Source organism: Octopus bimaculoides, chromosome 6, assembly GCF_046866305.1.
Source record: "Octopus bimaculoides isolate indiv1 chromosome 6, ASM4686630v1, whole genome shotgun sequence".
NCBI lineage: Eukaryota > Metazoa > Mollusca > Cephalopoda > Octopoda > Octopodidae > Octopus > Octopus bimaculoides.
Window position 1 is genome coordinate 113822412 of NC_142933.1, and position 13312 is coordinate 113835723.

The following is a 13312-nucleotide window of genomic DNA, read 5'->3' on the forward strand; positions in this document are numbered from 1 at the left end:
CTACGTTCTGAGTTCAAATTCCACCAAGGTCGACTTTGCTATTCATCCTTTCGGGGTCGATAAATAAGCACCAGTGAAACACTGGGGTTGATGTGATTGACTGTCCCCTCCCTACAAAATCCAGGCCTTGTGCCTATAATAGAAAGGAATATTCACAAACCCTGTAAGATATCCATTGTTTCTTCTAGCTTTCAGTGTTTCCTGAATGGTGAGTTCCCAGAAAAGTTAATATATTTTTGTAATGCAAACAGAAATCAGATTTTTTTTGTATATGTAAATATTGTGGTTTCCAGCTCTGTTTATCAACCATGCTAACAAACATGGCAGAGGCAATTAATATAATAATCATTAGTTAATGGATAAGTTATATAATATTACTATTAATTGGTCCATGTACTGAATGGAATCAGATTCCAAATAAATAATATTACTTGTGATTTCTTTTAAAGGGTTGATGTACTACTGTACAGCATCTTATCACATATAACTTCTCAAAGAGGCTGGTTCTCATGAAGGAAATGTCAAAGGGTCTACACTGAGTGATGAAATACTGTGCAGGAGGAGACCCATCAAAACCATGCAAGCATAGCGTGGTGGTGGTTGTGGTGGTGGTAGTGGTACTGGTAGTAGGGGTGATTGTCATTGTCATCATTATCATCATCATCATCATCACAGTTGGCATCATTGTTGTCATTATTGTGTTGAGGGTGGAGGTGATCATGATGGTGAAAGTGGTGATGGTGGTGGTGGTGGTGGGGGCAGCGGCGGCGGCAACAGTGGCGGTGGCGGTAATAAAGGGTGTTGGATGTAGGGATGTATAATATCTACATTTGGGTCTCTCCCTATAAGTCTCTATCTACTGCCCCTCCCACTTGTTATCTTCTCGTCTATGACTTATCTTCTATACTATCACTGTCTCCCTACATCCACTCTATCTCTCTCTCTCTCTCTCCATCTTTATTGGTATCCCTCACTCATTCTCTCTCTTTCTCTCACTCTCTCTCATGTACACACACACACATACATATGCATACATTCATGCACACATATACACATGCATACACACACACACACACACACACATACACACACAAACTGCTCTGTACTCTATCACACTATATTGACATCAATTACTCTCTTTCACTCTTATCATTCCATACATTTCAATTTACAACCACAGTTAGGCATAAAACAGCATGGAATTTTCCATTTGATCATGCCACCACACAAATGCCCCAGACCAATGAATAGCTGAAATATGGGCTAAGATCACCTGATACATCATAACCTTCATCTGTTACTGGACCGAGAGTGTTACAAGTCCTAAGCACTTTGGCAGTTCCACTCAATTGCTCATAATTATTAAAATTATTTTCATTCCGGTCCATTGCTCATAAATACCCAGCTCCTTAATGTTCTGCTCTATTACCCATCATAGACATTAAAATTCTTTTTGTTCCAGTCCATTGCTCATAAATATCAAAATCTCTATTGTTCTAGTCCATTGCATATGTTATACCAAACAAAGAAGAGCAAGAAGAATTACTGACTGCTCTTCAGCAATGTTCTATTGGTCAGATGAGTGTTCAACTGATCTACTTCCATATCTATCTCACCAAACATGTGGATGAAGATATTTTGCCTTATGTTGACAAAGATCTGTTTTTTTACATCGATGTTCTACGGTTAAAGGTAAGGAGAATCTCTTTTGTAACTAAAGTAGTTTCTAAAATTTTATCATTTCTTTCCACAGCTCATCGTATTCCATGCAGTTATTCTGTTCTTATACCGTTGAGAGGTTAAGAAATATGGGTGTAGGTCATGGTTGTTGTGGTTTAAGACAACCACATGGTTGTTGGTTCAACTCACAGTATGGCAATCTCATTCCCTTAACCTCAAAATGACCTTTATCATATGAGTGGAATTTAATAGCAGCAAATTATGTGAAAGACCATTGCATATATCATCATCATCATCATCAGAATCATTCAATGTCTACCTTCCACACTAAAATGGATTGAACAGTTTGTCAAGATCCAGTGAGCTCCAATGTCTGCATTTTTCATGACACTACCATATATGTACTATATATGCATGTATGCATATATCGTACATATATAGTAGTGTCATGGAAAAAGCAGATTGCACTGCATCCACATATGTACGTTTATACATACATACGTACATACATACACACACACTTATACATACACACACACACACATACATACATACTCATATGCACACATACATACATGCATGCATACGTACATACATACATACATACATACATACATATGTGGATTCAGTGTAATTAGATGATTAAAAAAATCACTTCACCACCCGAGTGTCCCCAGGTTCAATCTCACTGCATGGCTTCATGGGTAAATATTTTTTTACAGCCCCAAATTGACCCATTCATTGTGAGTGAAATTGCATAGACGAAAACTGTGCTGAAGCCAGTTGCATGCACTGTATTTGTAATTCAGAGGTCCAGCCTTGTTGCCCTGTCATACTAAATAAGCAGAGAATTTCATTCAAGGTATATCCGTGGAATACTCAGCCACTTACTGCTAATTCAATGAACAGGTAGTTCATTTGGTCAAACAACTGGATCTTTATTATTGAAACCGATTTATTTTATTCTACTTGTCTTGGCTTTCGTTGAGGCCTGAACTCCTTGCTTCAGTATTAAGGGTGCCCTCATGATATATGGCTTGTCTTAGGTATAGTTTTAGCACTGGCAAAGCCCATCCCACTCTGTGTGTGACAACTGTTAATTTCTTCTAGAAAGATAGTCAGAACAGAAAGAAAAAGAAAGAGAGAGAATGAGAAGAATCTCCCTGACTGAGGTTTTATTTGTCGGCCCCCAAAAAGATGCAAGGTAAAGTTGGCTTCAACAGGATTTTAACTCAAAGTACAGAGAACTGGAATGATAACTACAATTCAATCTATCTGAAACTTTAATGAGTTCATTTATATATCTGTATATCTTTAATCAATATATGCTGACAAGGAACAAGAAGAAAACAAGTACTTTTCCAACAATGTTCCTTGTAATATTAGTTCTGTATCAAGTTAAAAACACTCCCTTGTCATCATCCACTTATCCCCCTTTCATGTTCCCCTTCAGTCACACCTTCCATCTATATTCACTCTTGTAATACCTACCTATCCACCTACATACATACATACTTACAAACACCATCACAATTGTTTAACATCCACTTTTCCATGCTTGCATGGGGTGGTTCGAATTTGTTGAAGCAGATTTTCTACGGGTGGATGCCCTTCATTTCACCAACCCTCACCTATTTCTAGGTAGGGTAATATTTCCCCATGACCAGACATGTTTTTGCAGAAGATAGGAAGTGAAGGACTGTTGGGACATGAAGTCAAAGCAAAGAGACAGTAACACACACACATGTCTCTTTGTCATACTGTAACCTTTCACCCTCTGACACAAGTTCCCCTCCTCAAATGAACCTGCCCCTCTCATAATTCCTTGTCTTGCAAGTTACTTGCTTACACTGCCAGTGTTGGTGCCACATTAAAAGCATCCAGCTGTAAAAACCATGCCAAAACTAATCTCACCTGTGCTAGTGCCATGTAAAAAGCACTGTGTCCACTCTACTGAGTGGTTGGTGTTAGGAAGGGGATCCAGCTGTAAAATCCATGCCAAAACAGACACAGTAGCCGAGGGTAGCTTTTCTACCTGGCCAGCTCCTGTCAACCATCCTACCCATGCATGCATGGAAGATGGATGTTAAATGGTGACGATGATGATGATGATATGTATGTATACACATACAACACACAGCACACACACACACACATTTGTATAGGATGGGTTTCTTTCAGTTTTCATATACCAATTCCACTCACAAGGCTTTGGTCAGCCTCAGGCTATAATAGAAGATACTTACCTATGCTTCCACTCAGTGGGACTGAACCAGGGACCATGTGGTTGGGAAGCAAACTTCTTACCACACAGCCACATCTTTCCTTACAAATATACATTTAAAATTTAAACTGTTTTCTATGAGATTTCTTTCTTCTTTTTCTGTTTTTATTATATTTAATAAAGGAAGCATACAAATATGCAAATAATGAGAGGCTACTGAGAAAGAAGACGCTGAACATACTGGAATTCTATCTAGAATCTAAAACACCACCAACTGTTTGTGTGAGTTAAACAAAGATCCTTATTATATTTTTTAAAAAAATCTAAAAACTCAAAGACTCTCTCTCTCTCTTTCTCTCTTTTGTTACCAACCCACCTGCAACCACCCAAGTTCTGTGATACAAAATGTCTTATTCTAAAGTGTTTAAATATCTAAATTTAAATTTTCTATCAAAATTTTTTGTAAGAACTATTTACATAATTTTAGATTAACATCCCAAACATTGGCTTTATAATGAACAAGTGACTTATTTTACTAAATTTCTCCAAATTCTTGGTTAGTTTCAGAATTAATTGAAGCATACAGATAAAGTGTTTGTTCAGAAATATGGTAAAAAAAGTCATAAATACCAAATTGGTAGAATGAAGAAAGAATTTGATAAAATACTCTGCAATATTTATTCTACTTCCTTATGTCCTGGTTTCAAATCACACGAAAGTTAACTTTCCAGGTCCATTCAGAATATATGAAATAAAATAGCAACAGAATCATTGGACAAAATGCCAAACACCATTTTTTCCAGCTCTCTGCATTCTGAGTTCAAATCCTGCCATGATCTACATATCATCATCATCATCATCATCATCGTTTAACGTCCGCTTTCCATGCTAGCATGGGTTGGACGACTTGACTGAGGACTGGTGAAACCGGATGGCAACAACAAAACACCTTTTTAATGAAAAAGATTAATATTGATTTAATCTACTTCTTGTTCCACCTTGGGATAGTTCTATGTTGTACACACACACATAGCTTTTCTTGGAAGTAAAATACCATTCAAGCAGAACATCTACATGCTATAAATATAGCCTGTCTTCTTGGAATCTATAGATAAAAGGAAATGCATAATCTGGTCACAAAAAAAGGGGGGAAAAAAGGAATTAGCTTAGCTCAAACAAAATTTAAGAAATATTCAATAATTACTGAATTGACCTTTACATTTCAATCTGTATTGACCCATACATCTCAATATCAAATTAATTTCTCACAAGCACAGTGTGTGGCCAAGTGGTTAGGATGTTTGGCTCATGAGTCAGGGTTTCAATTTCCTGGACTAGACAGCATGTTGTGTTCTTGAGCAAGGCACTTCATTACTTCATTTCATGCAGTTCAGTCCACTCAGCTGAAATGAATACCAGCCAGGAGCTGGTGCAACTCTCTTTTCTTCTACTGTCACAGCTGGAATGTTCTGCTGAGTCAAAGGTGGAAGGGCTTAGAGGGAGTGCATGTCAGCTCATAACTGAAATAGTACCTGAAGCAATAAGTGAAAGCATGGTACATGTTACCAAGCTACACTTATGAAAGAACAACTAACTGTGCTTTACTTTCTTATAGAAAAGAAGTAAATTTATCTGAAAGTTATTGAGAGATAAATTGCTTAGGTATAAAGTATTTATTTGATGTTCTTGGAAGACCTTTTCTATAACATAACTTGCTTGAAAAAATGTTCTCCTTATATGATTATAGAACAAATGTTAGTAACCCTTTAGAATCTCACAAAGATTCTCTTTGCTCTTGTCTGTAGGGGTATTTTGAGAATAGCTAAACAAATGTATTATCAATCGGTAATTAAAAGTGGCAGGCTGGCAGAATCATTAGCACATTGGACAAAATGCTTAGTTGCAGTTCATGCAGCTTCATGTTCTGATTTCAAATTCCACTGAGGTCAACATTACCTTTCATCCTTTTGGAGTGCATGAAATAAATATTATTTGAGCACTGTTGTCAATATAGTCAACTATCTGACCTCTCCTGAAATTTTAAAAATTGTGCTTATCATAGGAAGGATCATTAATAGTTAATTAAGATGGTAAGCTGGCAGAATCATTACTGCATGGAACAAAATGCTAAGTGGCATTTCTTTTGGCTTTTGATGCTCTGAGTTCAAATTCTACCAAGATTGATTTTGCCTTTCATTTTTTTCAAGGTTAATAAAATAAATACCAGCTGTGCATTGGGGTTAGTGTAATCAACTAATCCACTCCCTTGAAATTGCTGGCCTCATGCCAAAATTAAAAACAATTATTAATAGGTAATTAAATAGTCTATTTATTTCATTGCTAGATTGATATTCCTAATGACATGTACCAAAGAACAGTACTGGCAGCTCACAATTTTCTAAGTGAGAAACAAACAAGTTGCAACATATTTGATGAAGCTCAGGCTCATATATTTAAAGAATTGGTAATGTTTTGGGTAAACTTTCGGCGAACAACTGACCCTGCTGAGGTTCAAGGTAAGTTACTATACTTTCACTGAGATCGATATAAGATGAAACAAGGGAAAGAAAAGCAAAGACAAACAGGCTTGTAAGAAAAGAGAATAAAAGCTCATATATATAATATATATATATATATATATATATATATATCATCATCATCATCATCGTTTAACGTCCGCTTTCCATGCTAGCATGGGTTGGACGATTTGACTGAGGACTGGTGAAACTGGATGGCAACACCAGGCTCCAATCTAATTTGGCAGAGTTTCTACAGCTGGATGCCCTTCCTAACGCCAACCACTCAGAGAGTGTAGTGGGTGCTTTTACGTGTCACCCGCACGAAAACGGCCACACTCGAAATGGTGTCTTTTATGTGCCACCCGCACAAGCCAGTCCAGGGGCACTGGCAACGATCTCACTCGAAAATCCTACGGGAGCCAGTCAGGCGGTACTGGCAACGGCCACGCTCAAAATGGTGCATCTCATGTGCCACCCGCACAAGAGCCAGTCCAGGGGCACTGGCAACGATCTTACTTGGCTTGCCGGGTCTTCTCAAGCACAGCACATTTCCAAAGGTCTCGGTCAGTAGTCATCGCCTCGGTGAGGCCCAATGTATGAAGGTCTTGCCTCACCACCTCAGCCCAGGTCTTCCTGGGCCTACCTCTTCCACAGGTTCCCTCAACTGTTAGGGTGTGGCACTTTTTCACGCAGCTATCCTCATCCATTCTCACCACATGTCCATACCAGCGCAATCGTCTCTCTTGCACACCACAACTGATGCTTCTAATGTTCAGCTTTTCTCTCAAGATACTTACACTCTGACGGGTATTCACATTGACATTACACATCCAACGGAGCATACTGGCTTCATTCCTTGCGAGCTTACGTATGTCCTCAGCAGTTACAGCCCATGTTTCACTGCCATGTAGCATGGCTGTTCGTACGCATGCGTCATACAGTCTGCCTTTTACTCTGAGTGAGAGTCCCTTTGTCGCCAGCAGGGGTAAGAGCTCTCTAAACTTTGCCCAGGCTATTCTTATTCTAGCAGCTACACTTTCAGTGCACCCACCCCCACTACTAACTTGGTCGCCCAGATAGCGGAAGCTATCGACTACCTCTAGTTTTTCACCCTGGAATGAGATAGAAGTTGTTTCCTGTTTGTTTACAGTCTTTATTGCACCTGAACATCTGTATATATATATATATATATATATATATATATATATATATATATGTGTGTATATATATTTGAAGAAAAGCAACAAAAATTCAATAGGTTATAGCAGTACATGTGGAGGCGCAATGGCCCAGTGGTTAGGGCAGCGGACTCGCAGTTATAGGATCGCGGTTTCGATTCCCAGACCGGGCGTTGTGAGTGTTTATTGAGCGAAAACACCTAAAGTTCCACGAGGCTCCGGCAGGGGATGGTGGTGAACCCTGCTGTACTCTTTCACCACAACTTTCTCTTACTCTTACTTCCTGTTTCTGTTGTGCCTGTAATTCAAAGGGTCAGCCATGTCACACTGTGTCACGCTGAATATCCCAGAGAACTACGTTAAGGGTACACGTGTCTGTGGAGTGCTCAGCCACTTGCACGTTAATTTCACAAGCAGGCTGTTCCGTTGATCAGATCAACTGGAACCCTCGACGTCGTAAGCGATGGAGTGCCAACAACAACAGCAATAGCAGTACATATGTTTCGTACAAACTTTATTTATTTATGTAGTGAGAACACCACATAAGATGTACAATGAAACTGTACTCCTCAGCTGCATCTTACCCCTCCAATTAGAATATATAGAAATTAAATTCATGTTTGATTCACTAGACTGTTGATTAACAGCCCAGTCAAGATGGTATTTTCTTCTTCTCCTACTCTTGTTTTTGCACACATCTACAAAATGACTTTCTAAAACTGAACTTCCACTATGCAGCTGAGGAGTACATTTTCATTGCACATCTTATGTGGTGTTCTCACTACATAAATAAATGAAGTTTGTACGAAACGTACATACTGCTATAACCTATTGAATTTTTGTTGCTTTTCTTCAAATTTTATTCACCAAATCTCTTGATTTTGTTTTTGGTTTTTACCCTACCAAATTCTGGTGCCTCAAACATTTTAAGTACCACATTTAATCTTTTGATTAAATCTATATTATACACACACATATATATATATATATATATATATATATATATATATATATATATATGAATGAGTGTTTATGTGAGTTGCAGAGTGTGTGTGTGTTTGTATGTGAGATGATAATGATGGTGGTGCTGGTGCAGATGGGGATGTTGACTATCATTAAGATGTGGATGAAGACTGTAATCATGATGATAATCTTTATTCTATTTTTCTACAATAACTGAAGAATACTCTTGTATCATTATTATTTTATATTGTTTAGAGGAGAGCAAACACCAGGAGACCATAACACATCACAGCTCAGTCCAAACAGAATCACCTTTTGCCAAAGAAATAATTCTCCCATCTGTACCCAAAGGAACAGTAAGGGTTCTCAGTTATAGTTTAGCTGAAGGAGTTAAATGGCGGGTAAGCACTACTACTATTACTACTACTGCTACTGCTGCTGCTGCTAACAATAATGATACACACACACACACACACACACACACACACACACACACACACACTCACTCACTCTCACACAGACACACACACACACACAAACTCACACACGCATGATGAGCTTCCACGCAATTTCCATCAACCAAATTCACTCAAAAGGCATTGCTCAGTCTGGGGTTATAGTAGAAGACACTTGCCCAAAAGGCTGCGCGGTGGGACTGAACATGAAAACATATGGTTGCAAAGCAAGCTTCTTACTACTGGCGCAGGGGAAAACATTTTTGAATACTCTTTTACTCTTTTACTTGTTTCAGTCATTTGACTGTCTGACAATCAACTATAAGTTTTTCTCTATAAATACTAATTAAGATATCTGTCTTTGCATTAATTAGCTTCTGTTTGTATTTGTCTGTAGCCAATATCATCAATACATCCATTTTTGCCAATGGAGATTCCTCAAAGGAAAAGCATTAATTTTGAGAACTGCATTCATTCATAGGTGAGTAACTATGATATTTTGGAATTATTTTTACTGGTTTCATTCAGTAGACTGGCCATACACTATCTTCAAAAGATTAATAATTGATCATTAGTTACTTCATTACGGTACCTAGTATATCAATATATATTCATCGAAAGTTGCCCTTTTTGCATTAACAGAATACAATTTGAAACCCAGGTATACCTCAGTAAACATAAATACAAACACACATACATGTACCTACACAAATACATACACACACATATATATACACAATACATAAACACACACACACACACACATACACACACACACAATCATAGCCTAGTGGTCAGGGTGATGAACTCACATTCACAATGCCATGAGTTCAATTACTGAATCAGGAAATGCATTGAACCAATGAACAAGGCACTTGATCCCCCCCCCCCCAATCATTCTTTTAAGACACCCATTAACAGTCCATTTAAAGTAAACTTTATTTCCTGACCATGTTGTTTAAAACAGATTTATCCAATTGGTCAAAGTGACATTCTGAGAAAAAAATAAGACACTGTTTGTACTGAACACAAGTGTTGCATTGTCACTCAACAAATAAGTACCAAAATGCATAAACATTAATTGTGTTGTTGAATAAATAATTCAAAAAAGCAGGAGGAAAGAAGTATTCATATGATGCACTATGATTACTGTTACACAAGACTCAATGCTTGCTATCAATGGCTCACAGTCAACTGCTCACAATCAATTGCTCCTGTCGACTTGACAGTTCTTTATTTTATTAAAATGCATCAGTCAACCTTTAGTCACATGTCAGTGGTTGGAATCTTTCCACAATGGTATAAATTGTTTCTTTGTATCACTGAGTGCAAATCCTTTCTTGGGAAATGGTTGAGAGAGATTTGGTCTCTGCTAAGCTGACTTTAGCTTAGATGCATTTCCTAAAGATAAAGTCCCCAAGCATTATTCTCATGATTCACTAGATTATGGTTAATTGAATTATAAAGGGGAGAGAGTCCTATATATATACGTAATAAATAAGGTAGGTTTGATTTTTGCAAACCATTCAACACCAGAAATAAAGACAATGCAGTTGAAATAGGAACAAATATTAGGGTGAGCTAACGTTGCATTAGGCTTCCTCAGTGGAAGTTTGGTCATCACCTTTATTTGTTGCCCCTGTAGCAGATAACTTACTATACAGCATCTCATGGCACTAAGAAATTACATAAGTAAATGATTTAAATATAAAATAGCACAAATCACATATTTACTTACAAAAATGTGGGTTTGATTATATCTAGCATTTTCAACATCAAAAGTAGATTTGGCATGCATTATTTATCATAATTATCATCCTCATTCTTTTACATCTGCTTTCCGTCCTCACATGGGTTGAATGTATTGCCACATTTGGGTCAACAGTCAGGTATACTATCCAACTACGTGGGCTGGAGGACTGTGTCTCACATACAGGGTCCATTTTTGGTTTCATTTCTACAGCTGGATGCTTTTCCTAACACCAATCACTTTACAGTGTTCAAGTGGCTTTTATTGTGAAATCAGCACAAGAGAGATGCCATGTCCTCAGAAGACTAAAGGGTTCTTACTGCCTTACTCTTTACAGAATGTACTAGCTTGTGCAATTTTCATGCTATAAGCACTAGAGAGGTAGCTATGTTCTCAATATGACTGAAGGGACCTCATAACGCTTTGTGCCTGCAAACCTCTTTACAGAGTGAGATACATAAATGATAGAAGTATGAAAGACAGGCGCATGACTGAGAGTGATAAGTAATAAGAAGGATGTGTGACAGGGTGAGTGATGAGTGATGAAGAGGATGAGTGATGAAGAGGATGAGTGATGACGAGGATGAGTGATGAAGAGGATGAGTGTTAGGGGTCCAAATATATAATTTAAAACTCTTGCTGCTTATTTTATTGCTATTGTTTTTTCCTTTTTCTGCCAATAAAAATGTTATTGAGTCAACATTTTGTATGCTGTACTTTTTTTTTTAATATTTCCAGTTCTGTATTGTTGATTACTTAATTCAGCTGATTTACATAACTTATGGAACATCCAAAGGGACAGGATATTTGTAGAGAGCTGTTAAAATACTTCAAAACTATTCTTGCAACTCATATACAGTAGAAACATTCTGCATTTGGAGAACCAAGCATGGCTTACATCTTTCAAAAATAAATCAGTGCAACTGAGGCTATAATAAAATGAACCTCTAAAGATCTAAATAAATGCTTCTGATTAAGCACGAAGCCTATTTGTTGCTAGCAGAGAAGAATCTGTGTAGTCAACTGAATTGATTTCAGTATATCACTGATGTTACTGACATTGAACAGCTCAGACGGATGAAATAATTAAACTTTGATATATATATTGTATGTATATATATATATATATATATATATATATATATATATGTATATATATATATATATACATACAGTGTGCATGAGTGTGCGTGTGTATGAATAGGGTGTACGTATGTATTTACATTAAACTGTCACAAGTCGTAAAATACAACAACTGTAAAATCTGTAACAAACAAAACAAACAAATAAACATTTGCTATATTAACAGTTCTCTTTGTCATTTCTTATATGGGTTCTCAGTATTGATCTCTTCTAACTATACACATAACAGATTATAATAAACATGTCTTTTAACTTGTTTATAAAATGAGAATTATTTGGTCACCAAAGACTGAAAAATATAGAGTTATCAATTTTATTTCTTCTTTTCACAAATTTATCCCTTATAGCTTAACAATAATTCAGGGGTCATAATTCCAGTTATTAAACTTAGGCCAGCTACTTGGAAGTGTCTTCCGTCACTGATTCTTTCTACAGAAAAGATACATTACGCTAGTTATCATTATCAATGTTATTGTGAATGGAAGGTAAACAAATGTAAGTTGTTTAATACGTTTTAGGTGCTAATGTAGTTATGAGCAGATATAAACATCCTCTTGGTCCTCTCACTCTTTAACCCAGTGAAAAATCCAGGATTTGACAGCTGGAAGAAAAGGGAGCTGCACCAGCACTTGGCTGGTACTCATTTAGAGATGAGCAGACTGGAGTAAAGTGAAACAAAGTACCTTGTTCAAGGACACAATATGCTGCCTGATCTAGAAACTGAACCTCTGATCTTAAGATCACGCGCTAAACACCTTAATCATTAAGCCATGAACTTTTACTTGACCAATATTTAAACCACATATTCATAAATAGCCTCATTGACAGACACATGTACAATTTGTAAGGTTTTTAATGACTTTGAACAGAAGAAGGGCAGTACCTAGACTTTTTTCTGAGTTTCCATTACTGGTAGGAGGAAGGGATCAAGATACCTGACTGGAAATATTGCCTACTTCAGTAAATAGATGAAGCCTGTTGTAAGCTTATAAACCCATTAGGCTGGCACTTAACCTAGTTTCTATGGTTTGTGTGGTGTTATGGGTTGTGTGTTGTGGTGGAGAGGGCTGAGGCAAACAGAGGTGAAGCCAGACCGGAAGGGCCAAACCGGAAGGGTCAGATCGGAGGTCGGTGACACGCGGTCGAAGGCTAGCACATGGAGGCAGTCAGAAAACAGAGAGGTTACGAGAAAGACGTGTTCTGATCAGGAGCGATCGTGTACTCCGCTGCGGTCGACAAGGTAAGGTCCAACGTTTCAGTCTGTCCTTTTGCTTCTTGTTGTCTTTTTCCTCCTGGCGTTAGGAAGGGCATCTAACTGTAGAAACTCTGCCAAATCAGACTGGAGCCTGGTGTTGCCATCCGGTTTCACCAGTCCTCAGTCAAATCGTCCAACCCATGCT

The 13312-nt window shown here is 37.6% G+C and overlaps 1 protein-coding gene across 2 annotated transcripts in view; it reads left to right on the top strand.

The window, feature by feature from the left end:
- LOC106867448 (uncharacterized) overlaps positions 1 to 12077 on the top strand; it is an 81716-nt gene extending 69639 nt beyond the window's left edge. Inside the window, exons 21-26 of one of the 2 annotated variants that reach the window (XM_014912326.3) lie at positions 1501 to 1692; positions 4088 to 4186; positions 6249 to 6420; positions 8820 to 8965; positions 9417 to 9500; positions 11508 to 12077. In XM_014912326.3, coding sequence (XP_014767812.1) covers positions 1501 to 1692; positions 4088 to 4186; positions 6249 to 6420; positions 8820 to 8965; positions 9417 to 9500 — 693 coding nt within the window. In that variant the 3' untranslated portion in view covers positions 11508 to 12077. Of the gene's footprint in view, positions 1 to 1500; positions 1693 to 4087; positions 4187 to 6248; positions 6421 to 8819; positions 8966 to 9416; positions 9501 to 11507 lie in introns of those variants that run through there. The other variant, XR_016242400.1, reaches the window with a different exon arrangement.
- Positions 12078 to 13312: the final 1235 nt, after the last annotated feature.